Source organism: Calonectris borealis, chromosome 17 (assembly GCF_964195595.1).
Source record: "Calonectris borealis chromosome 17, bCalBor7.hap1.2, whole genome shotgun sequence".
Lineage (NCBI taxonomy): Eukaryota > Metazoa > Chordata > Aves > Procellariiformes > Procellariidae > Calonectris > Calonectris borealis.
The window spans coordinates 15,741,265-15,768,650 of record NC_134328.1 but is presented as its reverse complement, the minus strand read 5'-3'; the positions used below and the strand labels follow the sequence as shown (position 1 = coordinate 15,768,650).

At 55.6% G+C, this 27,386-nt stretch overlaps 3 protein-coding genes across 4 annotated transcripts in view; 2 read left to right on the top strand and 1 right to left on the bottom strand.

Moving 5' to 3' along the window:
* Window positions 1-27,386, top strand: part of PCMTD2 (protein-L-isoaspartate (D-aspartate) O-methyltransferase domain containing 2) — a 201,532-nt gene that overhangs the window by 61,847 nt on the left and 112,299 nt on the right. The gene's annotated exons all lie outside the window — the stretch shown is intronic.
* Window positions 221-10,960, top strand: LOC142089802 (tyrosine-protein kinase Srms-like). Its single transcript, XM_075166750.1, has 8 exons — window positions 221-3,524; window positions 5,604-5,725; window positions 6,594-6,760; window positions 7,704-7,842; window positions 8,321-8,479; window positions 9,465-9,646; window positions 9,821-9,977; window positions 10,360-10,960. Exons 1-8 carry the CDS (start codon window positions 3,169-3,171, stop codon window positions 10,551-10,553), a joined length of 1,476 nt encoding a protein of 491 aa, XP_075022851.1. The 5' UTR covers window positions 221-3,168; the 3' UTR covers window positions 10,554-10,960.
* PPDPF (pancreatic progenitor cell differentiation and proliferation factor) lies at window positions 15,791-18,983 on the bottom strand. Of its 2 annotated transcripts, none has more exons than XM_075166748.1 (5): window positions 18,847-18,983; window positions 17,565-17,654; window positions 16,636-16,713; window positions 16,367-16,463; window positions 15,791-16,152 (listed from the first exon to the last, which is right to left on the bottom strand). In XM_075166748.1, exons 2-5 carry the CDS (start codon window positions 17,617-17,619, stop codon window positions 16,041-16,043), a joined length of 342 nt encoding a protein of 113 aa, XP_075022849.1. In that variant the 5' UTR covers window positions 17,620-17,654; window positions 18,847-18,983; the 3' UTR covers window positions 15,791-16,040. The 2 variants fall into 2 exon arrangements, with proteins under 2 accessions (XP_075022849.1, XP_075022850.1); XM_075166749.1 differs by lacking the exon at window positions 18,847-18,983 and adding an exon at window positions 17,809-18,181.

The following is a 27,386-nucleotide window of genomic DNA, read 5'->3' as shown; positions in this document are numbered from 1 at the left end:
TCACGCCAACAGAAAGAGCAAGAGGAACCTCAGGGCCCTGGCAAGCTTCTTTGGGCTGGGCTTGCGGTCCCTGCCAGCAGCGAGGAGGTGAACCCACGGCCCGGGGAAGTCTCCCGGCTGTTTGGGTGCTTCAGGACAGGATGGCAGACACAGCAGACCGCGGCCGCCCGCGATGCCGAGATCAGCCGCTGTGCTCTGGCACTCGTTGGGTGACGAGTGGCGCGTCCTCAGTTACGTGACCCTGCGCGTGACCTACCGTTACGTGCCCAGTGCTCAGAAACATTTTCCTCGGCACAACCCGCATTCTCCAACTTTCTGCCCCTTTGGGGGATTAATTGGATTTATGTTTCTCTTCTTTTTTTTTTTCCCCCCAAAAGGCTCTTTGCTGGAAGATGTATTTTGAGTGTAAATGTAAGAGGACCTGGAACAGAACCTCAGATAATTAGATGTAATGGGCGCTCTCATTAGTGGGGGGGAGCTGCTGGTTTCTGTCAATTAGTACGGGAGAACACGATGTGCAGTATTTGACACAAGGATGAATGCAAAGTGCTGTTTGTGTTTATTGCTCCCAGGTGCTCTGCAACTAAACCAGGACTACGTAAGCAGCTCTACTGAACAGGTCTTCTGGTTTTGTTGCTCTTTGGAGGTGCTTTTTAGTGGTGCTAGAACTAAAGTCCCTGTGTATCCACCGTAGCCCCAAATCTGTGGACAGATTGGTTTTTAATACATCCTTGTAAGCTGGTCACAGGGACTAAAGAGAAAATACTTGATCCATTAGATATCCATGCCTTCCTTATCTTTCCTGCGTCCTCACACCTTCCTTCCCACAGTGCAAGGACCAGAAACTTCTGTGAACATGCTTGTTCTTTTCTTCTCCTCCCTCCCCCCCTTTTTTTTTTTTTAGGTGTGTTATAGTACCAAAGGGATTCAAAGCAGCAGGGATGCTCCTGGAACTTAATAGGAAAATAAAAAAGATACTAGAAAAAGGTTGTGATTTATCAGCTATTTCCTGGGATGGGGCTCTGAGCTGTGCGTGCGTGTCCTGTGCAGACAGAGGTTGCAGTGATGAGTGTGTTATGCATGTCTGGTACGTTCAGCTCAGAGGCAGTATTTAGTCCTCAGGGATGTTTGTCATTTTGAAGTACTCTTTCATTTAGGTGCAAATCAAGATCCAAAGCCTTGCGTGTTATAAATCAGCTGCACTCGTCTATCGCTTGTACCACTAGAGAATCTAATCTGGCAAAGGTCAATAAAGGTAAATCAGTCTCCAGTCTCCTTCTGCAAACCACGGGTTTACCAAGTCCCCATTCAAAACAGTACGGCATAAACGTTGGGTGCTCGATCTAATCGGATAATCTCTAAATGCATAACCAGGTAGCCCATTTTCCTCCTGATGGAGCGTGACATGAGGAGCAGACTTGTCAGAAGCGCTGCAGAAGGACAGCAGAGGGGATGTCCCTTCCCTACGTGTTGCAGACCCTTCTGCGCCCCATCCTCTGTTCCCCTCCCCACGCTGACGTGGGAAAAATATGCAGAGCAGTTGCACATCCCTGCGTGCCCCGAGCGCGAGGCCGTGTGCTGGGCAGGTGGGGGAAGATCTTGGGGGAATCACCCGTATATTCAGGTGCGACTCTGGTAAGTAGGGAGCAGAATACTTTATTAAAGACACTTTTTTTTCCTAGTTCTCATCTGTGCAGCAATGCGCAGAGCACGCTGCTGGAGCGCTGCGTACTCCTGCCCTCTGCCCTGGGCTTCTCTGCCTGGGAGAGAGTGGGGAAAGAACGGACCCCCAAACCCAGATATTGAAATCCAGCTTTTGCAGGTTGATTGGGTGTTACGGGATGCAGGACAGGGCAAGCCCAGAGCTGTTGACCCAGGGATGGGTCCAGTTTGTTCTTCAAATACCATACAGTTGCAGTCTGCAGCCTAGATCCCTACAATAAAGTTTCCTTTTCCTTTTTTTTTAAGCAGCCTCTTTCAAAACCCAACTGCACACCCAAAATGAGCTATCCAGACCAATTACAAGCAGAGGAGGATTGAAATAATGGGCTCAAGGCCAGGAGTGGAGTTGCTGGGCACAAAGCTCCCACTAATTACATGGAACAGTTAAGTGACAAAACCCAGGCGGGGGCTGGGGGGGGCTGGAGCTGGGATTTCTCACCGGAGCAACGATCTTCCGGCGGCTTAAAGTGCACGTGCCAGACGCGAGGTGGAAATCTCCGTCCTTTGGCCGATGTCTGTGGTGGCTGGGGTTTGGCAGGAGGGTTGTATCGTGTCTGCATCCGAGTGTGAGCGGGACTGCGAGGAGCGTGCTGTGCTGACGGCAGCAGGAGCCGGGGGTTGAGTGCCAGGGCTCGGATCCGGATGCCACGCAGGTGCCTGGGGCTGATCCTGCACCAGGGGAGGACCTCCTGATGCTGAGGGGCGCCCATCCCTGCCAGAGGCTGAGCCTGGTGGATCTGGGAAGTGGATTCCCTGGAGATCCTCTGCAATGGGGAATTAATGGGAGGAGGCAAATGCTTTAGCGGGGTAACCCTGGGAGGTCATTGCAGTCCGAAAGGAAAAGGGGTCTTGTGTAATAAACCCCACAATGTCCACCCAGCAAATATCCAAACCACTTCAGATCTCTTCTAAGGTTGTTTCCTTAGATCTGTTTTAACTCTCACACATTTGTGGATGCAATTATTTTCCTATGGGAAAAAAAAATACCCTCCCACACAAGTGAGATCAAGACTATTAACTGGAGTCAGCCACTTGTCACAAGAGCTGCTTGAAGAACAGAGAGCTGTGTTTACCGGTGCTCCAGTAACAAGCAGGAGAGCACACTTTAAAATAATAATTAAAAAAAAAAAAAGCCGTTCTCCTTCTTCGAGAGCGGCAAGCCTGGCTCCAGCTGTGCCCGTCTCCCAGATGTGCCCGCGGGTCTGAGCGTGGGACTCCCGCCTGCAGACTCGTCCCACCTGCAGACTCGTCCCACCAGATCAACCAGTTTCACTTTCAGAAATAGGAAGTTCGCCGGGAAGGGCCGGCGAGCGCCCAGACGCGCGCGAGGGACGCGGGATGGCGGCATGAGCCGCCCGGCCGGCGGCATGAGCCCGGGATCGCCCCTTCCTCCGGCCTCGAGAAGCGCGGTGGTATAGACCACCCCATCCACCGCATCCACCAGGGATGGAGCAGTTTGTCCGGAAGCGTTTGACCTTCCTGACATCCTTCTGGAACAAGCTCCGTCCCCGCTCCGTGCCGGAGAGCTGCTCGCTGGGGTATTTTGGTTCCGATTCCGTTTCGCTGCACTCGGAGCCGAACTCCGTTTCCTTCATCCCCAAGTCCTCTCTCTTTATCGCTTTATACGCTTTCACAGCCCGGAGCGCGGAGGAACTGAGCGTAAGCGCAGGGGACAAACTGCGTGTCCTCAGAGAAGAAGGAGAGTATGTCTTAGCCCGGCGGCTGCTGGGGGAGCCGGCCATGGGGTACGTTCCTGCTGCCTACGTGGCCAACCTCAGCCAGGGCACCTCCGCTCACCGGCCGTAAGTATCCCGGGCTCTGGACCCGTCAGGGGATGGAGGCTGGACCAGGGCAGCATGTCCCTGCCCAGGGAAAGGCAGCGCTCGCCCTCTGCGATGGCAGGGAGCACGAGCTCCTCGTCCCCTGCTTTTGCCATCGGCGGTGGTGGGATGGAGAGGGGACCTTCCCTCCCCTGAGCATCCCCGCCGCGAAGCTCCTGCAGCTCAGAGCAGTGGGGTGCAGGTATTCAGCACATCCTGGTGGGGGGATGCGGGGGGGGGGGCGCAGAGATGCTGGTCCCCCTTCCCGGGTGCATCAACCCTCGCACAGGACGAGGAGGCTGCGGGCTGGGACGCGGTGCCTTGGTGTGCACGGGTGCAGCTACAGTGCCGAATAAATGGGCTCCTGCTTGTTCCAGCTCCTCTCCCTCTTGCCCTGCATTAAAGAGGAGGCAGCAGGGAGGCAGGGAAGGAGCTGGGGAAGCTTCTGCCTGAGCCCTGCCAGCTCCAAAGAGCCCGGGTGCGCAGGAAGAAGCAATTTAGGTTGGGACCTGCTGGGAAGCCTGGAGCCCTGTAGGGCAAAGCCGTGCCACTGCTGCTGCCATCTGGCTCCTGTCACCCGGGGCCGAGGGCTCCCTCCCTGTCGGTGCCTCTCCCACCCGACGTGGAGCTCGGGTTGATGTCTCAGCCCTGCCTCAGCTGGGGAAAGCCCAGGCTCATCGTTGCGTAAGGCAGCCTGGTCCCGACATGCCAGGCAAAGCGCCCCGAGACGCCGCTGCTCCCTCTGTGCCAGGCCCTGAGTCACGGCGAGCGTGCAGGCGGGGCGGGGGTAATCACCCTGCAGCCCCCCCGGCACTTGCCCTGCGCTGCCTGGGAGCAGGGCATGAAGGAAAGGAGTGGGGGGAGCCTAGGAAGGGGCCCCGAAGCGCAGGGGCAGCCACTGCAGCCGGCGGGATGGGAGAGACCCTCCCTCGCTCGCCTCCCTGCATCTGCTTTGGAGAAAGGCAAATCCAGTCTGGTTTGGACCGTGCTGGGACCGCACCAGTGAGGACCGCGGGGTCGGCTCGCCGCTTTAGTCCCGTTGCACAGAACAGTCGGGCAGGCTACAGCCGAGCGTGCGTCTGTGCGTGCGTGTGTGCGTGTGCGCGCAGCCTGCGCGCAGCTCATGCCCAGCCCCATCCCCAGGACGGAGGCGAGGGGGATGCGCGGTGCGGGAGGGCGGCTGGCAGCAAACGTGCGCGGCTTCGCAGCCGGAGCGAGCCGCGAGCACGCAGACTCTGCGGAGCCGCAGGTCGGAGCTGGGTGGTAATTTGTTCGGCTGTGTAACCCCATCACGTATAATTTCCTGCAAGGCTTCCCAGACGCTGGTGATCCCAGTTAATGACGAAACCTTTGGCTTCTCACGTCCCAGCGGTATTAGGCTGGATGAGGCAGCCTCTTCCCCGCTCTCCCGCGTGTCCCGCTGAGTCGGGACCCAGCCAGCCAACCTGCCTTTCCTTGCTGGAGATTTGGTGACGAATCTCGGGGCTGATCGGGCACAGAAGAGGGGTTTGGCTGGTTCCTCCCTCTTGGCTCAGTGCTGCTGAGGTCCCCAACCAGCTGGGGCAGCAAAGGACAATTCCCAGAGATGTTTTCATTGAGAGCTGGTTGTGTCCATGAGCTGCAGGTCAAGAACCACAAGGCGATCCTGTGCCCATAGCTGTTGCTCTCGTGGCAGGACGCGTGGTTGGTGGTTGGTGCTTTATCTACCCCAGGCTGTCAGCCCAGGCGCTCGCCTCCCTGCCGCACTGAGCCACGGGTGTAAACCTCCTGATTTCGGGACAAAGCTGAGTCCTGGCCAGGTTGATACAGCAGTGACCAGACACTGCTGGAGGAAATGGTTTGCAGTCAGCGGGTTGCAATAAAATGCAACAAGTGCCTGCAAAACCAATCTAATGAAGCAGCCCCGACGCAGGCTGGCAATGGCGTGCGCGGCAGCCGTGTTTAGAGGCTCTGAGCCGTGGGCTGGCCGTTGTGCCACTCGCTTGGTGGCTGCCGGGGTGAGCAAACCCGTCCGTGCACCATCTCCTTGCACCGCACTAACCCCTCGGCTCTGCCCCCCAGCTGGTACTTCAGCAAGATCAGCCGAAACGAAGCCGAGCAGCTCCTCCTCTCGCCTCCCAACCAGCACGGCTCCTTCCTCGTCCGGGACAGCGAGAGCAGCAAGGGCGAGTACTCTCTCTCAGGTAATTTATGGCAATTATCCAGAGAAAATGAGCACAGGGAAAGGAACCAGGCGGTTCCTTAGGGGCAGCTACTGGCTTGGTCAGCACGGGGTGAAAAACACGGAAATATGTTTAAAGCGCTTTACAGCATCTTGTTAAAGAGAATTGGCTGCTTTTTAAAAGCATGGGGAAAGCTAATAGATGCAGGTATGGATTGCCGAATTACTGTGGCAAAGGAAAGTACGTTGCTCCCATCCGGGATATAAAAGCCCTAAACAATTCACAGTGGCTTAATGATGGTTTCGTAGCACTAACTCCCAGGATTTCATTCCAGCAGCTTTTGTCATCTGAGGGTTGTCTAAAAATATGCTGCCGCTCCAGGTTGCCAGGGCCTGGGCTGCTCCCACGTACAGAAATGTGAATTCAGGGAGTTTCGGACCAGGCAGTGCCGTTATGACCTGGTCCGATCCACATAAAAACAACCTTGAGAAATTCACGGCGAAGCCCGCATCCCACCCGTCGGCCCCCCGGGCTGCGGCATGCCTGCAGGAGCTCCAGCCACCGCTGGTTTCTCCACCTCGTGCAGCCACGAGCTCTGCTGCTCTATGAGCAGTTCGTTTGCGTGGGGAATTATCCCTGCTAATAAAGCATCACGTCTCCCGTCCAACCGAGCCCCCGCACCTGCGGCCAGGAGTCTTCTGAGCCAGGAGGTGGGAGCAAAGGGGGTGACGGGAGTGGGATGTAATACCCCAGGGGCGAGTTGGGTTGCTGTAGGGTGAATTAATAGACCAGGTGCCTGGAAAGGAGAGAGGGTGGGAGTCAGCAGGGAGGTGGGAAGGAGCCGGCGATCGCACGAGCTGAGTTTTCCCCCGCCCGGGCTTCCCCGCAGTGCGCAACCACGCGAAGGTCAGCCACTTCCGAATCTGCAAGAGCCCCGGGGGCAGCCTCTACATACAGAAGGGCCATCCCTTCCCCGACATGGAGGAGCTCCTCGCCTTCTACACCAAGCACTGGAAGGTCATCCAGAGCCCCTTGCTGCAGCCCTGCAGCCCCGCGGTGCGTATGGCAACGGCGCGGCTCGGCCAAGGTCCCAAAGACGTCCAGGGTGGAAAAAAGGAAAGAGAAATTAAGGGAAAATAGAAGTAATTAGTCTATCCATTTGGGATTTGAGCTTTATTAAGCTAAACTTAAAATACACCATTAGTATAGCTGCCAGCATCACCTTTTATCAGCCATGTTAAGGCTGGGGCATGGCATTTATATGTATTTTTGACCGGCCAAAACACACAGGCTTTTCTGAAATGTCTTCTCCACATTGAAGACTAGAAACCACGTTGTTACAAATTCCTTTGATACTGAATCTGGAAATACCTGCGCTTCCAATTTTTCTCCTACAGTAGAATAAGACCACATTGCTTTTGTATAGTTTTCATGTCACTTAGTGTGGCACTCATAAATCCAATTAGAGTATTAATCCCAAACTGCCAACTCATTTCCTGATTAGAATTCCATCCACCGATTATGACTTAGAAATAACAATTAAATGTGAATAATTCGAGAGTGAAATTGAAAGGTGTAAGATAAAAGAAATGCTTAATGAGCTGAAGTCTAAGTCAGCCGTAATATGCAGTAATACTCATTTGCTCATTGTTATTTATTGGCGGAAACGGAGAAAACCCACCTCTGAGGTCTGGTGAGGAGTGAATTATGACTTGAATTCCTGATATTTCATGTAGTCTCCAAAAATCTCCCCCCTTGCACACGTTGGCTCCCAGCAGAGGTAATGCAGAGGATGCCCCACGTGCTTCGTGTCCCAATGGACATTTAGCAGAGGGAAAAGCTCAGGCTGCAACACCAGTGCAACGCAGGTGGTGGAGCACCATGTCCTGCTCACTTCTCCGTGGCCACCGGGCCTTGGTGGGCACCAAGAGCTGGTGCAGGCTCCACCAGCAGGTCCTGCCCAGCCGGCTGGTCCAAGCGTGCGATGCCCATTTCACAGACCCCCCCTGAGAGGGACGGCTGGGAGCGCCCGCGCTGGGAGTTCACCCTGCGGAGGAAGCTGGGCGAGGGCTACTTCGGAGAGGTGTGGGAAGGACTGTGGAGGAACACAGTGCCGGTGGCCATCAAGATCATAAAAGGTAGGTGGAGGAGTAGATGTTAACGGTGGCCTACTGGGTCTCTTGTTCACTGCCACATCATTCACCCCTTTTTGTTTCCTAGTCCTCTTGGTCACTGTGTCTGTCTTATCAAGCAAACTGTGGTAGGACCTGGCAAGTAGCCACTGCGCTACTTCTGTGTGCCCACCTAAGCTTGGGCTTCACCTTAATAAAATGGCTCCGTCCAGTGGGTTTGTGATAAGTCACATCAAGTCAAGTCCAATGGGTTTGTGATAAGTCAAGTCCTGATGGGACTATGACCCTGAAAATGGAATCCAAAGCCCCATGGAAAACATCTCTTGGGTGTTTGGGTCTGAGACACAGGGTGTGCAGACACGACCTTTGAGAGCAGGGGTGGGCTGTGAGGAGGAAAAAGGTCCTCATCCCAGTTGGAGGTGCTGAGCTCCCAACATTCACGTGAGAAAGTAGCTCACAATGGCCATGTTGGCTTCTCCCCCAGCTGACATGAAGGCAGAAGACTTCACCAAGGAGATTCAGAACCTGAAGCGCCTGAGGCATGAGAAGCTGATCCAGCTGCACGCTGTCTGCTCGCTGGATGAGCCCGTGTACATCATCACTGAGCTCATGCGGAAAGGCAACCTCCACAGCTACCTCAACAGTGAGTACCCATGCCGGCACCGTGGGGAGTGGGCTCCTGGAGCAGTGCTGCTCTGCAGGTGCTTTCCATGCCCTGGAACGGCCCTACGAACCCAAGTGAGGACCCTAAGAGAGAGTGAGCCTGGTTTCCATCCTGCTTAGATCAGTGGTAATGCGGAACAATCCAAGGGCAGTAGGTGGAGGTGGTCTTGGGTGACCTCAAGACCCAAAGATGCAGTCTGGCGTGATCCTTTTGGTGTCCGTGTGGGTTGGGTCCCTATCAGTCCCTGCGAGCCCAGCTGTGCTGGTAGGGACCTTCATCTCTCCTTCTTCACCCACCCATGGGCTGCCAGCTCCCATCAGTGGACAGAAACCCCTCTGCTGTGTTTGGGCAACTCTGTCTTCGTTAGGAATGAAATGGTCAAACCTCCCCCTGGACCTGGCGGCATGGTTTTGTTCACCTGCAGAGCTGGTAACAGGCCATGGTCCACTCATCACCTGGCCATCAGTTTATTTTTCTTGGCCTTTCTTTACCTGACCCAGTAATCAGTCTTGAAGGGAAACGAGACAAACAGCTCCCACCAAGACCTGTTTTTCTACTGGGTACACCCCCCTCCTCCCCCACACTGACCTCATTTTCGGTTGGGGCTCCAGCAGCATTTGGTGCCGGAGGAGCTGGAGCTTGCAGGTAGGACGGGTTGAAAGGCTCGGCTGGAGATTTGCATGGTAGAAGGTCACCTTTAGCTTTGAATGAGCCACAGACATCTGCGTCCTCATTGCAGTGCAGGGCACTCTTCAGAGCTCACCCCAGCCTATTCCTGAGGAGCACACGGCTGTGCTGAACTTCCCACATGGCACAACCAGGATGGTTAGGCAGGACCTTCAATTCGAGGTTTTACACGTTCTTCTGGTCCCATATTGCCAGCACAGGGTCTCCTTCCAGACCAGAACACCCAAAATAGATGTTGCTAGATTGCGCCCAATGCTTGGATCATCTGGATTAACAGGTCCTGAAGGGAAGTCCCTGGTCACCTCCCATCTGCTCAACATCGCCTGCCAAGTGGCAGATGGGATGAGGTACCTGGAGGAGAAGCACATTGTCCACCGGGACCTGGCGGCCAGAAACATCCTGGTGGGAGAGGAACTCACCTGCAAAATTGCCGATTTTGGACTTGCCCGGCTCCTCAAGGTTGGTCAGTGGGATGCTGTGGTCCCTCTCATCATCCCAGGCCACCAAGCTGCCCCATGCCGCAGCCGTTCCCCCGCCGTCCCCTTTCCCAGCCCGCAGCCCCAGCAAAGCCCCAAAAGCAGCGGCTGTGTTCATCATACCACCCCTCATGACCCATCTCCCATTGCTTTTCAGGATGACATTTATTCCACCAGCAGCAGCACCAAAATCCCGGTGAAGTGGACAGCCCCGGAGGCAGCCAACTACCGCACCTACTCCCTCAAGTCCGATGTCTGGTCCTACGGGATTCTGCTCTACGAAGTCTTCACATATGGACAGATCCCGTACGAAGGTAGGGCTGCCAGCCCCCTCCGGCACCGCTCCATCCACACGCCGGGCAGCTTGCCCACGGTCCCCAAAAGCCAACATGTCCTGAATTGTTCTATTGTCCCTTCCACAAGGGATGTGGAAGCAGCTCCTAGAGTATGAGCAAGTTATTGTCCACTTTGGGGATTGCTTAGAGGGATTTTCAGTGCTTGCAGAGTGGGTGCAGGAGCTGGGGCAGGAAGGTGGTATGGGCTGGATGATCTCCCTCAGCCCCTCCTCTACCAGCCTCATGGCAGAGAGTCACCATTTCACAGCAGCGCCAGTTGACATCTTGGCCTGCTGCAGGTGTACCTTCAGGGCATCCTTTGGGGACATCAGATTCAGGGGCATCTTCTCCTTCCTTGCAGGAATGACAAACCAAGAAACCGTACGGCAAATCACCAGGGGCTACCGCCTTCCCCGGCCCAGCTCCTGCCCTCCCGAGATCTACAGCATCATGCTGGAGTGCTGGAGCGGCAACACGGAGGAGCGTCCTACCTTCCTGGCCCTGCGGGAGAAGCTGGGCTTCATCTACAGACGGCTGCTCAGCTCCCTCTCCTGAGGGATCCCTTCCCACCATCCTTCCTGCACAAGCCCCTCCAGGCCAGCTCTTGCCAAGAGGCTCCTTCCTTCTGGTTTGCCCTCTGACAGGGCTCCAAGGAAAGCACATCCCCCCCAAAAACAGCCCATGGTCCCTCTCGGTCAGGAGGCAGGGAGGTGGCCAAGGGAAAAGGTAACGAGTCGTGGAGAACTCATTGCTGGCGCTTGGCTGTGTAGCAGTCTGGAAAAGCCCCGTGGTAGTGAAGGCATCACCCAGAGTTTACATCTTCATTCAGCCAGTAGGGTGGGAGGTCCCTGCCGCTCCCCACGCCGACGTGAAGGTTTGCAGTTTGTGTTCAGTTGTGGCTCCGCTTGATTTTTCTTTGTATTGTGTGTCCGGTGTATTTATCAATAAATGTGTGTGCATCCATCCACGTGAGTCCTTGCAGGGCATCGCTGGATGCTCTGCCCTCACCGCGCTCCTCTCCTGCCCGGGAAGCAATGGTTTGCAACCAGTCCCACTCTTGCAACCACAGATATCATCATCTTCGTGCCTTTTTGGTCTCTGTTCATCCAGGTGCGCATTAAACCGTGTGCCTCTGCCAGCCCTTTCCCAGGCAGCAGCCCTGCTTGCCCCGAGGACCCTGCACAGGGCTGCTCCGCTCCGGCTCCTTGCCTTGCTCACCGCCGTGTGGTTATTCCAACAAAAACCTATGTCTGGGTTCAAATATTTAATGCATGCTTAGCCCAGGTGCAGGCAGCACTCGATAAAACACTGCTTCACCCGGTTTTGCTCTTCATCACAGCCACGGTGCAAAGCCAAGAGGTGCTCCCACCACCCCCAGCTCCTCACCAAGCCCCTCTCCCTGGTCCTGGGGTACAGCAGTACAGGAGGACCTTGAGCCTCTTGTCCCCCCCCAAGCTGGGGGGAACATTTGCTCTGGCCGAGCACCTTTTGCCCCCCCATGCACCCTCTCAGAGGCCGGGCTGTCCTTGGCAGCGGTGGAAGGACTCACTGGAAGCAGCACCAGGAGCAGTGCCACGGGGACAGTGCCACGGGGACAGTGCCACGGGGACAGTGCCACGGCCCCCTGGGCGGGGCTGCTGGAGCACTGGCACGCTCAGGGCACGGGTGGCAGGGAGCGTGTGCCACGGGTGAAAGGCGGCTGGCGCTGCCTGGGTTTAGGTTTCCTCCTGACAAGCCCATTTTGCTGTTTGCAGGAGAAGGGGTGACCGGTAGGACTGAGACAACAGCAGGGCTGGAATATATAAAGTTAATAAAGTTTATGCAATACGCTCCCTGCCTGAGCAGCACCCGTGCTGTGCAAAATAGCAGAAATGAGTCTGGCTGTTAATTGAGCAAGTCTCCGTGCACGAGGGGCCTGGAAAGGGGAGGTGGGAATGTGGTTTAGGGGTGTGATAAATTCTGATCCAGCCACCCTTCCTCTGAAGCTTGAGCCCTCGGGAGCTGCGGCCATGCCCGGGAAGGTGGCAGCTCGGGGGTAGAGTGTTCACAGCTGGAAAAAGCAACAGGCTGGGTTTGCTGTGGTGTTTGGACGTGGTTGCAAGAGGAAACCCTCATCTTGCAAAGAGTTTTGCAGCCCGATCAAACACCCCAGCGGAGAGCACACATACGCACAGCCCAGGTCCCCTCCTACGAGAAACTGAAGACCGAAGCCGTGTCTGGCAGGTGATGGATTTATTGCACGCCAAGAAAGGGCTGGGACACGCGTGGTGCAGGCACGGCAGGGCTGTTGCAGCAATAAAGATATTAAATTTGCAGGTCTGGCTGCCACCAGATGGAGCTAAAAAATTAAGCAGGAGGAGAGGGGTGTGCGTGGGGTGACCGGGGCGGTGGGGCTGACGTGGGGAGCAGCAGTGCATGGCCGGGGTCCCTCGAGAAGCCAGCGGGGCTGGCAGGGCTGCAGGCAGCCCTCCTGCCTGCACCAGCCCCATCACACTCGTGGCCCCAAAGCAGCTTGCTCCGCTGCAGCAAGGCCATGATGGGGGCTGTGGAGGGGGACCTGGGGACATGGCGCTGCCCACAGCTGCTTTTCCTTCCTCCTCCACAGCTTCATTAAAAGCCAATCTGCTGCTTGGGTTTGCCCTCCAGCACGGTCTGCTGGGCTTCAGCATTTCTCTGAGTCATTACTGGCTTTCTAAAAGTAGTCAGAGTTCCAGGGGGGGAGCCCAGATTTTCTTACCTTCTCCCAGGATCTCAGCCTGGGCTGGGCACTGCAGCTCCCCCCAAAATTGGGGCTGCTACGGGGACTGGGCTCTTCCCAAAATCCATCCCGCAAAGGCAGAGCTGCCGGGGCCCCAGTCCTTTCCGAACCCCTCCGGGGTGGGCATTGCGAATCCTGTTGTTAAAGGCATTCGCCTGCTCTGGTTTCAGCCTGGCATGTGCCCCGTTTGCGGATTCAACTTGACCGAGTGGCATTTGAAAACAACGTCAGGCTAATGCGACGTACTTGAGCTGCACAGTTTGTTTCTATTTTTAAGGTCCCACATTGGCCTTTGAAGGGTGAGGGGGGAAGCAAAGCTGCTGGAGATAAAAAACCCCAAATTCCCCAAGCAGCAAGAGGCAGGCAATGAAAGGAAATATTCCTCACGCTGGGGGCTGCTGCGAGAGCTCCTCCAAGGGCGGCGGGGTGGCACGAGGGCGGCTATTTTTTTTCCCAAATATGTGAGTTAATCAACAGTCAAAAGGCGGCGTCTCGTCCAGCGGCACGAGGCAGCGGCGGGGGAGCAGAGGAGGGGCGTCCACGTCCGTCCCCCGTGGGGGTTGGTGCCGTGGGAGGTGGGTGCTGGCCCCTCCTAGCAAGCCCAATGGAAAAGGGGAGGATGCTTAGGGAAGGGTATGGTCTATAAAGAGCCCCTTTGCTTGTCTCGCGTCTGTTGCCCAACGAATCCCCTGCTGCCCCATCGCACCGATGACCCAAGACACGGGAAATCAGCTGGCAACAGCAGTGGGGATGGGAAGAGCACAAAAATAAACATCCTTGGCTGTCAAATGCTTTTCCTAACCACAGCTGAGTGCCACAACGGGGCAAGAAAGGCCCCACAAACACCAGGCACCCAAAGCAACCGAGGCGCTGCCGAGGTCTTTGCTCCTGGCCATGGCACAAAGCTGCCTGGGGGCACAGTCTGGGGGGGCCGGCGTCTCCCTGGTTTTTCTCCCTTTTTTTGGCCCCCAGCAGAGCAGCAGCCCGAGCCTGTGAGACTTTACAGACATTCAGAAAAAAACCCTGTAATTCAGCAGGGCTTTTTCAGGCAGTTTTGCTCCACTGGACAGGGAGCCGCTGGCATCGGGGCAGCCACTCACTGATGCCGCAGTCCCTGCTGTAAATCCAACCTGCCTTGCAGCAATGTGGGAATGAGCTTAACCTCCATGCAGCGCCCAAAAACGGTATGGAGGAGCACCAACGTGCTGGTGGCATCGCAGCAGGCAGCCGGAGCAGCTCACCCACAGCTGGGTCAGGCCAGGGCAAGTGCCCAGCTGAAAACCAGGGACGCCAGGATTGGTGCCTTTGCTCTGCCACAGCCTCCCCCGGGTGCCTGGGGACAGTTGCGATCACGAGACCAACAAGCAAATATGGCAATATTGACTTTACCTTTGTGTATCCACACTTTAATCTGCAGCCCCTGAGGCTGCAGGCTTGGAAAAAATATTTCTCTCTCCAAAATCTGGGGCTTCTACTGGGAACCAGCAGCAGATGAGACCCCACTGCTCCCCCAAGGCATCCCGGGGGCAAGCAGCAGCCAGAGGGGTTTGCCGGGGGCATGGGAAGACCCCGGAGCAGAGCTCGCTGGTGTGAGCCAGTGCCGCAGCCACCCTTCCCAGCTCACCAGCCAGACAGCACGCCTCGTCTTGTCTTACTCAGAAAGGATTCTTTGTGTTTTTTGCTTGATCCTGCTGTGTTTTGTGCAGTTTAAAGGCTGCCACGTGCCTCCTGTGATACACAGCCACGTGCATGTGGGTGCAGCCCCCCCAGCAGTGCCCAGCACCAGCAGTTTGCTGCCTGGCTGGAAGTCACGTCAGATCAGCCGTGGGGTGATGATGTGCTGCCGTGGACACGGAGGTCACCCGCAGGGTGCTGCCAGCCTCGGGGGTCCAAACCGTGCGCCCAAGGGGAACCCCCCGCAGCCATTCCCTTTGGATGCACACGCTTACACGGGGGGGAGCAGAGGTCCCAGTGCTGCCCCAGCCCCTCCTAGGGACAGGGGGGACAGAGACCCTCCGCCCTCAGGACAAGGACCACTGCCTGGAGACGCACAGCTCAGGGCAAAGTTTACACAACATTTTTCCCTACCAGAAACAAGGAGCAAAGATGGAAATGACCCTGGATGCCTCTGCAGCGCTGACAAAAAGCAGAGCAGCCATCCCCCCCCAGGCTGCTGCCCGAGCACAGCTTTGCCCTTCGCCCCTGCCCGCGCCGGACGCCGGAGGTACAAAGTCACCACTCAGGGGTCCCATCGGGGCTGCAGCACTTGCTGCACGCAGAACTGTCCCATATCTCATGGTGGGGCTGAAAGCAGACCACAGCGGGAAGATTTGGCATCTTTAAACCCACCCCTGCCAGGGTTTTGTTTGCCTCCAGCAGGAACAGGGTGCATGCAGGCACCTGCAAGCTCCTGTTTTCTCAGTGCTTTATCAAGCAGCATTGCCCAGCTATCACAGGTGGGCCAAACAGCCAAGCTGACCAGCAAAAATCAGCCAAAACACCACTTAGGGCAATACAGCACATGGGCCAGCCGAGCTCCAGGGCTGCCCAGCCCCGTGCACCCCCTGAGCTGCCATCCATGCCACAAGCTCCAGCCTGCCCTCGGACCCACGAAATGCAAGCCCTGAGCAAACCTTCTCTCTCCCCTGGAGGGCTCACTCTGCACCCAGATCCTTCCCCCAGCCCCGAGCAGACCCGGCTCGGACCCAGGCACTCGCTCCCACCCCAGGAGGCACCGGCGCAGGGCAGGGCAGGGAGCAGAGCGAGTTCAGCGCCAGCAGGGACAGGCTGTGCAGCCAAGTAAGGAAGAAAGGGTGGGGGAGGCATCTGCAGCATTGCTGCAGCCGAGCCTAATCTTGCTCACATGCAAAACACACACGTGCTGGTGAGTCACCGGTACGACCGTGCCATCCGGCGATACCGGACCCTGCTGGAAGTGCTGCGGTTGGACGCTGCACCGTGTCCCGGTCTGACCCCACCAACATCCGCAGCACCGCTCTGCCCTCCCACCCCGGATGAAAAACAACCCGCAGCGTTTTAAAAGGCTGCTCGACTTTATTAGTTGCCATTGTACGAGTACAAGGTAAATAAAACGTGTTACCGAGTCTGCGCGGAAAGGGAGCAGTTGCGTTAAGAAAGAGTAAAAAGGCTGGTGTAGGAATCGTCGGGGGTTTGCCACACTTCTTTTTTATTACAAAGCAGCACCTTTGCCTTGGAGCAGCCTGCCTACTCTACGGGGGGGAAGGGGCTGTGCCCGCCAGCGTGGGGAGCAGCCGCCGACTCGCTCATGCCGAGGGCCCGGAGCTGGGCTCGCTGGCGTGGCGCCTCCGTCCCGCTCCTGGGGCCGGCACCAAGCCACATGCCATCGGTCCTGTTGTCACCTGCAGCGCTCCCAAGCTGCAAGACAGCAGAGAAAGGGTCAGGCTGACACCGAGGCGTTTCGTTATCGCTCTGCATTTATTTCCGCAGTAAAGGAGTCGGTGCCTTGGGCATGAAGATGTCAGCCATCGGGTCAGGATGCACCTCAGGGGACGCAGCAGGGATGTCCCCCATTGCCCTGGGTGCTGCATTGGCACTCCCCCACATCATCTCATCCACAGAAAGCACTCACCTCTCCGGGGACTCTGACACGGTCGTCATGGCCGGGTGAGTCGTCTTGCCGAAGAAGAAGCTGGCCCACCAGTGGCCAGGGTCGGACTTGGGCAGACCTGGGGGACAGTGCGTGCCAGGGAGTGTCTGGGTCAGTACAACCCGGGCAGCCCCGCTACCACCCCGGTCTCATCCCACAGGAGAGGCTGGGTCACCTCCAGTAAGATTTGCAGTGGAGGGGCCGGGAGCAGAGTCCCCCTGCGGCCCCACGCCGGGACGGGCGGCACTTACCCGGGGGGTGGGGGATGACCTCCCCAGAGTACTCCGAGCTGCTGCAGGAGCTGTTGCTGGATGTGGAGCTCAGGCGCCCTGCGGAGAAATCATGGCCATCAGAGCCACCACCGACCCTCGGTCGTGCCGTGAAAAGCAGAGCACAGCCTTGATGTGGCCGTCCCTGGGGTGACACGGCTCAGCCTCACCACTGTCTCGCTTCAGTACTTGCCCAGCTTTAGTGCCCAGTCAATAAAAACCACTAGGAAGGAAATACTGGCAAGATTACAAGCTGGCCAAGAGCAGGTAGCAGAAAGGCACCTGAAGACCTCTGTAGCAAAACACTTGCAACCCCAAGGACATTATTTAATGGCTTTGCATCTGTAGGCAACACTTGGGAGGCCTTTGCAGATGACTTGAGGCCAAGAGGCTGCAGATTCCTGCAATAATCCATGCAGTTTTAGTCCAACTGCTAGAAGCCTGTTACTAGTTTCAGCTCAAGGGGAATACTTAATTCCCTTTCGTTTAGGCAATCCATTAAACCAGAAAGTCCCTCCCCTGGAGATGTACCAGTAGCTGCCATTGCCCAGACTGGTTTTGCAGCTCATTTCCACAGCAACAGTGCAAGGTGCATTTGAAGCCGTCACTTCCCCTCACCTACAACCTTAATAACAAGCGAAGGAGATTGCAAGACCCATCACCAGCTGGTACAACAGGAGAGAGGCTGTGGTGGCCCAAAGGAAGGTCTGAGCAGCAGGAGGGGACGGCTGCTGGCTGCCCCCCTTCCTCAGCAAGGAGCCTGCCAGCTCTCGTGGGGCTTCAGCTGAAAGCACAGCCCTGAGCTCAGCTTCATCTCTGCTGGAGCCACATCCCCCCGAGCCTGGCAGAGCACCCTGCCCGCTCTCCCACCGCCCCGAGCCCACCCCAGCCCCGAGCACGCCCGCCCTTACTTCTGTAGTAGTTGTGCGTCGCCATGAGCGAGCCGCTCGATGGGATGGATGCCATGGTTCTCGACCTTGGTTCTTGTGCAGATCTAAAACCTGCAAGCAAAGGGGCACCCGTCATTGCAGAGGGGCCGCAGCATGGCCCCCACAGCCCCCACCCACCCGGGGCCTGACCCATGCCCACACACGAGAGAGCTGCGAGAGTTTAAATGGTACCAGTGTGATTTCTCAAGAGATTTGAGATGCATACCTTCACAGCGGCACCGCGCTGGGCACGGAGGCCAGTGCTCGTAGGGCTACACACGGTCTAAATCCGCAGCTGTAGAGCTCTGGCTAAGAGCTACATGCAAAGCCAAAATAATCCCCTCGAAAACAACTGCTTGCACAGAGCACAGGCCTGGCAAGTCCGCACAGCACCGTCCCCGAGCCCCACACGGGTGTTTTGCTTCCTTGCAGAAATCCAGTTCCCCTCGCTGTATCAACAGTTGGGAGTTACGAAATCTCAGGCAGAGATTGCGTAAGTAGCGAAGGAGCGTTTTGCTCGGGGCACATACCCAGGGTTTTCGTGCAAGGGGTTCCAGCCCCAGCCTGGCCCCAGCGGTGCCTCCGCCACCCCCGAGCCGGGGTCAAACCCGCCTGCCCTGCACCGTCATGCACAACACATCCCCCCTCCTGCAACGCCCCCTTCCAGCACGGGTTAAGAAAATTGCAATCCCTGGCCCACAACGTGCCCTGTTCTGAGCTGGAAAAGTATTTTTCTCCCCCTGGTACAAAGACCTCCCTGCTAAGATGCTGACTCTTCCCATGCCCCACGGCCTGATCCCTTCTTGTTCAAGCAAGCTCCGAAAAGGCTCAGACACCCAAAGGTGTCAGCTGCCAGCAGACGCCACAGCCCCTTGGGCCTGCAAGAGGACACCGAGCCCCAACGCCATCCGCAGGAACAGCAAATGCACCGACCAAGCACGGGGGAGGCACCCAGCGCCCCGGGACCCCCCGCACCCCCGGACGTCCAGGTCCTCCCCAGCTCCTGATGAGGCTTTCCCTGCTCTAATGATACACCCACTTGTTGGGTGTCCTGCTACAAAATGTCCTCCACGCACTCACGTCCCCGTTAATACAGTAATCCTTATTGGAGAAACTGAGGCACGAGCCGTCTCCCCTAAGTTCCACCCTAAAGCGACTCATTGCAGCCGACCCTTTCCAAAGCACCCCCCCCACCCCGCCAAATTACTACGGGCCGCCCCGTCTCCCCCCCGCCGGGGCTGCACTTCCCCCGGTCGCTGCGCACCTGGGCTGGGCGGCGGCGGGGTCCGGCGGGCGGGCACTAGGGCCGCGGGGGCCGCTCGGGGGCGGCGGCGCCGCCCGGGGAACGCAGCGTCCGCGTCCGCTCCGCACCGCACGGCCTGAGCCGCGGTGCTGCCGGCTCCGCCCCCCGCCCCGCCCTTATATCCCCTCGGGCCACGCCCCCGCGGGGCGCACCGCCAATCGGGATGGGGGGCGAGGCGGGGCACGCCCCTTCCCCGCGAGGGGCGGGGCCTGCGCGGGCAGCGTGTGTGCAGCGCCGAGCACCGGCGGGGCGGCCGCGCTCCTCCCCGGGATTGAGCGTGACGCGGGGCGCCGAGGGGCCCTTTAAAATTAGAGTGTACGTGAATAAATAAATAACTGTGGATTTGAAGGGATTGTGAGCTGGCTGGGCTGTGTCAGTTGGGGGGGAGAAGACTCTATTTTAGAGGAAAAAGCCTGCAGCAAGGTCTAGGTACAACCCACACGAAATACAACTCCTCCATATACGGGTACCGGTATAACATACTGTATAGATGCTCTTACATAAACCACCGGTATTGCAGGGTGTGCCTCCTGGAGAGTCAAGGCAATGCCGTATCTACGTTAGAGGAAAACAGGAACTTTACCGAAAATTGCTTTCTGTGTGGAATGGAGGTGAGAACACCAAATGAACCCACCGTTAGCGTCAAAACAGCGCTCCGGAGAGACGCAAGAGCCTCCCGGTATCTCCACAAAGGCAGTTTGATATTTGCTGCAGCTAAAGTGTTGGTCGTTTATTCTCTCTCCCAAACTCAGTAATACTTCAGAGCAAGTGCTGCGACCCGGCACGCTGAGGGTTTGCAATAAAATCTTGCAGTTTGGGTGCAGCCATGGGAAATGGAGTTTTTGGGGGGTGATGCGCTGAGCCATTTAGGGTTTGGAGACAGGAGGGAGCCCATTTCCCAGCCTGGGGCACTTCTCACACAAACTCTCCGTGCAATGGGGTTCATTCCTCCCCCCGTCTGTGATTTTTGTGATCAGGCCGGAGTTATTCCTTAAGCACCGGGACAAACAGCCAGCTGCAGGGAAGGCAGCACTGGGTTGCTCCAGGAGGACATCGATCTCCTCGTGCAGACCATGGGGCTGCAAAAGGGCCGAGCTGCCCTTGGGGCTGTGTTTCTCAGCAGGGCAAGACCCCCCGGCATGGGGACACCCTGGGTGACCCGTGTCCCCAGATTCCCCGGCCTGACCCACGGCACCGAGGCAATACTCCTGCCAATGGGATGGCCGCCTTCCCCCCGTGCACAGCCTGTATGTGGAAATCGTACGGGACAGCTTCCGCGAAAGCCTTGGCACCACAAGGCTGTAAATAAATTGTTTATTTTCAAAGTCTACCCCAGAGGTTTGAGGACCAACACAAGAGCATGCGTGATCCAGCTTGGGACCAAGTTGCTACAGCTGTGCCTCAGTTTCCCCATTGATGATACTGACTCAGCGCTTTCCAGGGAAGGAGTTGGCTAAAGGCTGTGATGGACTTTGAATATACAAATACCAACAGGCAGTTTAAACAGCCACATTGTTTTCATGCCCAGCATTAGGCTTCGCTTTTGTGGTGCCTCATGATCAGGTTGGATCAGTGGTTTGATTTTGGGGTCTCTGGGACCCCCAGGCCAGCCCTGCTGGGAGCATTCGCTCCCAGCTGCACCAGCTGCAACGCAGAGAGAGCTCTAGGGCACCGGCTTGGAAGATTTTTCTGGCCCAGAAGTGAAAGATAGAAAGGCTAAAAATTGTGCGCTTCAGATCTGAAAAGTCATTTTTGTTTTACTGAAGCTGGTGTCGTTTCTCAGGTTCCTCCTCAAATCCTTCCTGAGAGATGTATCCCTGCACCCTCAGTCCCTCTAATAACGGACAGAGCAATAAGAGGATATTGATATAGAGAGTATATTCTAAAACAGGGTATATTCTTCCCAGCGGGTACAGGATGGCTTTGTACCCCACCAAGCCTGAGTGGGCTAATTGCTTTAATTAATGATAGAGCAGAGATGAACAAACACTTCCTAGTCCCTTTGTGCAACGACACCACTTACACCCACGTTTGGAGCTGCTTTTTAAAGCTGCTCATTAAGCAGATAGCACCGGGGGCACGATGCTGCACCCATAGCAATGGGGCATGAACCGGGGCCTCGCTGGTTCAGATCAGTCTCCCCGCGCGGATGAATTACAGCCTCCAGCAAAACGTGTCTGGCTCTGCTCTTCATCCCAAAGCCAAATCCATTTCGCCTTAATGATGCAGCGGGAGCAGCGCCGGTGGGACAGAGCAGCCAGGGGGATTGATGGAGCATCCAGCCTGGTTTCCCAGGACAAAGCCTGTCCTGGCTGTGTTGAGGAGAGGAAGATACATTTCATTTGTATTGATCAAGAACCACTAGTTTTAAAAGCAAGCAGATGACAAGATTTGGATAGATTTTCTCTTCGATTTTCTGCTAATTAGAGCCTCTGAGTTGACTGCGACTCTCCTTACAGTTTGCTTTTGAGCAAGGTTTCTGTGTTTTCCTTTTTTTTTTAGGTCTCTGGGCTCCATGTTACAGCTAGCAACTGGCTTTTGTTACCTGCAGGTTGTGTGTGCCATTGGGAAATGGCCTTTCGGGTCACATTTTGTATGTGGCAGAAACGTCTGGAAGCCAGCAAAGGCTGCGGAGCTGAAGGAGCTGCTGCCTCTGGACACCGCCAGCACCCATGGGACATCACAGGTGGGTGTTAGCTAATGCTGGGGACGATGGGGCACCCCAGTGCCCAGCCAACGAGGCTCAATGCTGCTGCCAGATTTCTTCTGGAGATGCGACATCCCAGTGGCTTCAGGAATTTGGTCAATGGTGACAAAGTCGCCCAGCAGCCCCTTCCCCACCACCCTGCACCAGAGCACGCAGCAATTTTCCTCCGGGGTAAGAAGGCAGCGCTCACTCCCAGCACAGCAGAAATGCAGACTGGAGCTCTCTTATAGTGCTACAGGGCCTGATCCTGCACCACTGAGGGTTTTGCTTAATTCTCCCTCTGCTGAGGACCTCTCGCTGCAGAGGAGGGAGCAGGCACCACCCGTGCTCGGGCCCTCCTCCTCCTGCACTGCATTTTCCGAGCCATCTTGCTCAGTGCCAGGTTTGGGGTTCGGGCAGCGTCCGCCCAGCGCAGGCAGTTGCTGCCACCTATGGATAAAAAATAGCCAAAATGTTCACCCCAGACACTGCGCTAGGGCCATCCTCTCCTCTCTGCCCAGAGCCTTTGCAGCCACGCTGAGGTCAGAGCAAGAGCGGCTGCGAAACCAAACCCATGGTCGTGTCGTGGCCCGACACGATTTGCCGACGTGAAGGCAAATTCCCAGGATGTCCTGGGAATGCAAGGGGTGACTGTCCTTAAGCACAACATGAGCAGCGTGTTTTACCTGTCGGCTGGAAATTGTGCTCTGTCTTTCTGGGATATATGCAGCAAAGTGACCCAAGTGCCACCTTGGCAGGAGAATAAACCAAAGTCAGATCGGGGCATGCACCACCGTCCCCGCGGTGATGGGAGCAGCTCTGCTGTCCTCACCTGCAGTTTGTGCCAAGGGGTGCAGGCATCCAGGGCTGATTTCCCAAAAGACTCGGGGAATTGGCATCAGGGTCCCCCAAAATTCTGAGTCTGACCTGCAAGTGTGCATATTGTGGAGAGAATTAGGTAGAAAGTCACAGACTGCCTGATTTGCCTGTGCAAAAGGGATGTCTCCAATTTGGAAAAAGCAGTGAAGAGGGACTACCGCTGCTCGCTGTAATCCAGAGGCTTTAGGAGAACTTGGTCCCACGAGTTCCTGACTTTTGGCCCATCTGTTCCTCTGGGCAAACTGGAAAATCATCTTGCAGAAACCAGCAGCGGCACTGAGCAGGATCCATCTCTCTACAGAAAACTCTTAGACCAGCATCTCCTTCATGGGATCTGGGGAGATTCACATTCAGTGAATTCAAAACATATGCAAACAAATTCCTCACTAGTATAAATCCTTGGGCTTTGATGGGGGTTGCTTCACCAACAAATTTTCTCGTTAAGTTCCCTGATTCGTATTTCTCCCTCTGGATGCATCCAAATCTTATGCTGTTAGCCAGGTATCTCCATTAACAGCCCTTCGACTAAAGCGATCAGGAGATATGAGCAGCCAGGGCTCTTTTCGCTCAGTGGCCGTGGTTTAATACGAAAAGCCGTCCCCAGGATTAATGCAGGCTTTTCCTAACTCGGAGATGTGCATGGCTGCCAAAACAAACACATCAATCTGTTGTAGCTTGATACGGCACCAGACTCCCTTGCTGTAAAACCAGTGTGGTCCAGGAGCTCCCTAGCATCCTGCAAACAGCATTAAACCACAGGGCAGAGGGGTCTTATCTCACCTGGGCTTGACCTAAAGCAAGGCCTGTCCCCTCCTTGGCACACGGGGACATTTACAGGATCAGCTTCTCGCAGCCCTCGCAGATGCTACATCCAGGCGTCAGAGATGTTAGAGATGCATTTGAAGTGGTGTTTTTCTCCTCCCCTGGAGATAAAAAAGATTTCAGAGCGTGGAAACGTTCATCCTGGCTGCTTCCCGGATGGCCAGCGGCTCAGATTGAGCAGTTTTATCCTCCACAGCCTCTTCTCTGTCAGTGGCATCTTGGAGAGCTGGAAGAAATAGAGTAGCAATATTAAAATGAGAGTGGGGAAGGTGAAGAGCAGTGCAGGAGTTAAAATCTTCAGAGGAAATGCAAGTTTAGGCGAGGAGCTGCTGGGTTTGACCTGGGGATGTGCACCCAAGGGTGTCTTCTAACCCCTGCGGTGCTGCTGAGCTCGGAGAAGTGGGATGAGGGAGCAGCGTAGGAGGGTGCTGGAGGAACTGCATCCCGGAGTTCCCAGTTTATCTCTGAGACCACCGCCTTTCTCTCAACCGGGCTGAATTTGGGCCAAGAACCTGCAAGCTGCTTGCTGGGGATTTAGAGGCAGGTACAGGGTATGCGTATGTTGTGGTTTCTTAAGGAAAGGGATTAAAAATCAGCCCAGCCTGCCAGGCTGATCTCTTGTACCAGCCCCCGCCGAGGCTGGCTGGAGGGCGAAAGGTGGTGGATGGGTCCCTGGGCTGCGTGGGGCTGCCAGCTCATCGAGGATTTATGCCACACGCAGAGATTTTGCTCCCCTGCGTCGTTGCAACAGGATTCACAGCTTAAGGTGCCGCTAACCAGCGCAGGTAATGCGGCCGGGGGTGGCCCAGCCCCGCCAGGGTCATCTTCCCCTGCTCCCCGCGCTGCCCCATGGCCCCGGCACCTCGCTCCCTGGGGACATCTCTGCATTGCTTTCCAGTCGAGGTGCTGAGCCTTAGCAACATCTGCTGCTTGTCTGCGGTATTTTAATAAAGGATGGAGAGTTGTTAAGGCCATTGAGTTACCACCAGAGGAGGGATTTCACCCCATGAATGCATGATGTCCGGCTGTTATTAAAAAATATTTAAAATGAGAAGGTGTCCTGCTGTGCTCCCAGGTGAACGTGGGCACTGGAGCTAACATGGGAGCTGCCTCAGCACCCATGGCTCCAGAGGCTTTCCACGGCAGAGCTGAGCTTTAGGGTGAATACCTACAACTGCCCTAGGGTGGAGGGATTTCCCCGTCTCGACCCCGTAACTCAGCCGGTTGGTGGAAAAGGGGTTTCTGGAGGAGCATCCCCACGGCACGCCGGGAGCCACGTGCTACCACCCACGCATAGGATGGATGGGGACAGTTTTAAAGGCCTTTAAGCATTGTCCCTTCAGCATTGCTACCTCGCATCACCTCGGGCCCCCGATGGCTGTGGCTACACTGAAGCCCTGGGGGGGCAGGTCCTAGAGTGTGGTCACCGTGGTGGGTCCTTGGGTGCAGCCCACCCTGCACAAGGTACATTGCTGTCCCATCAGGGATGACACCAGACACCGTCCCCAGCTGGAGGGCTTGGGCATCTTGTTATTGCTTCCAAAATTTATTTTTAAACCTCTGGCTCCAATGTAAAGGTATCAGCAGCATGCGCTGAGTGCAGGACCTCAAAATACTCCCCTCCTCCTTCTTCCCCTGCCTTTCTCTGCCATCATTTCTGTCTTCATCTCCCCTCTCCAGGTCTACAGCATGAGCACGAGCTGAGAAACCTGCTCACATTAAAAGTTTCACTAGATCTTCTCCTGTTTGGTGCTTTGGACCGGGAGTGCTGCCAGGCAAACACCCAGAGAGAGGCACGACACATCAACACAGGGGCCTGGAAAGGGTGACCTCAAAGCCATCCCCATGAAAACATGCTCTAGAAACCTCTGGGAGATGCAGCGGGGAATCCCATCCTCTCTTAACCCCAGTTAAGCTGGGGTTTAACTGAAATGGAATACCTGTTTTATGTGCTCTGGCACTGGCGCTCAGGATTGCCATGGGAAGCATGGTGTATAGACCATGGCCAATGTCTTGGTGTTTTCAGCTTGTCCACTTCCAGCAGACGGTAAATGCTGAAACATCTGGGTGCAAAGCCTCTGCAAAGCCTCCAAAACTGGTGTGGAAGGAGCTGGAAGCCTGACCATGGGAAGAAGGAAACCTGACGGCATCCACCCCTTCCGTAAAGCTGCCCTTTAGAGAACAACCACTGCCCTACGCGCCTCTGATCTGCTTTTCCGATGGCTGTTGCACAAGGCCAGCATGAGGCCCCGCATTTCTTCCTTTCAGGGGAAATATCTCTATTGCTTTGCACGGGAAGAAGGAAAAAAATAGCGATTTATAGCCATTCCTGTGTCCAGCCCCCACTTTTCAGCCTGACGAGAGCAGGGCTTCTGGGGCGACATCAGGGCAGGCATCCCTCGTGGCTGCTGTCTGCTCTGCCCAGACCCCCGCCTTCAGAGGAGACCTGGTGCATTTTATAGCGACAAAACCACAAGCGCTCAGTTAGCTGAACGCGTTACTCACGGGAAGAAACACCCCCAGCGTGAAGGCAAATTCAGGCAGGCAGCCTGGGGTGTTGGCATCCCAGATACATACAAATTACCGGCACTGCGGATTATTCACTCTCCCAGTCACACCGTGCGGGGCCAATTTGGAAAAAAAAAAAAAAAATCTCAATTATTATGTCTGGGCAAACGGGAATGTTAGCACAGCGTAAAGCATCAGCTCCTCACCCAGGGGCTGTGGGGCTGGATGGGGTTGAGGTGATGGGGAAAGGGGTAATAGGCACTTGCCATGCATGTGTGCAGCCTGCCCTTCCCTTTGGGGGGGTCTCCATCTTCTTGAGTGATCCCAGATCATTCGGTAATGGTTTTTGGAGGGGGCAGGAGGAAGGAATTAGCTTAAATAGGATGTACAGGAATTGTTTCAGCTGGGACCTGAATCTGAATCCAGATGGATGGAGACGAGGCGCTAAAGTTCAGCCACCCCCAAATTTTGCCTGCTCAGGTCTCTCGTATTTTACCTAGCTGAATGTTCAAGGATAGATTACCACTATTTTCCAGAAGGGAAAACGGTTCCACTCAGGTGTGACAATCGAGCTTGATGGTCCCCAGGGACCCCAGGTGTTCGGTGAAACCCTTTTCTCCAGGCGCCGGCCAGACCTGGGTGCATAGCTGGGGCTTTAAGCTTCTCAGGGGCCGGGCATAAAGTGGCTTAACCGAGCTGGGATTAGCCAGGTCTGACAGCCTCTCCTACTCGTGTCCCGTACTATTTATAGTCCGATGGGCCATCAGGCTCTGTTTCGTTGTAGAAGTAAAGCGCAGTGCACTGCCCGTTTTTCTTTTCCCTGCCTGGGAAAAGGGGTCAAAATTCGAATTCTCTTTACTGGAGAAGGAACAGAGAGAGAGCTCCATCACACCCTCGCCTGGCCCGAGCGGCAGAGGGACCTGGGATTTACTCCATCTTCGCAAAGGCTGAAGTCTTCATTAGCAAACGCAGCCTCTGCCCCGCTGAGGGCAGTTCCTAGGCTGCCCACAGCCCTTGTATAAAAAGGGGAGATTATTTCCTGGCAAAGCACTAAAATACAGATAGGAAGAATAAAGGGTTTATATACCCATCTCTCCTACGCGTTATTGCACTTGGTGTCCATCCCTGGCACTTCCAGACCTGGGGTAACGCTACTACTTCTATCCCAAAACAAGGCTGGGTCAATCCCTTTAAATGCTGTCTTAGAGCCTTCCTCTTGGAAGTTTCTTTTTATTTTTGCTGGCACTCAGTGCATTTTGTGTTGCACAAGGAATGCTGCATAAAAGATATCTTTCCTATCATATTTCTAAGAAAATACCAATGAACTACAACATTCATAAAAAAATAAAGTCTCCCTTTAAGCATTAATGAGAGGTTAGTAATATTTTGATCTACATGATGTGTAAGTTTTTAACCCTTAGATTATGAAGGTAAGAGAACCTTCACAAGAGTACCAAAGAGTACCTGATTTAGCTGTTAAATTCACTGGAAGGATGGTCTGGGCCATAAAATTGGCCTGGACTATTACATAGCTTAATTCAAAATTAGTTTTCTTTTGACCTATATTTGGCTTTGGGACATAGAAAATTTTGCATTAGCCTTGTAA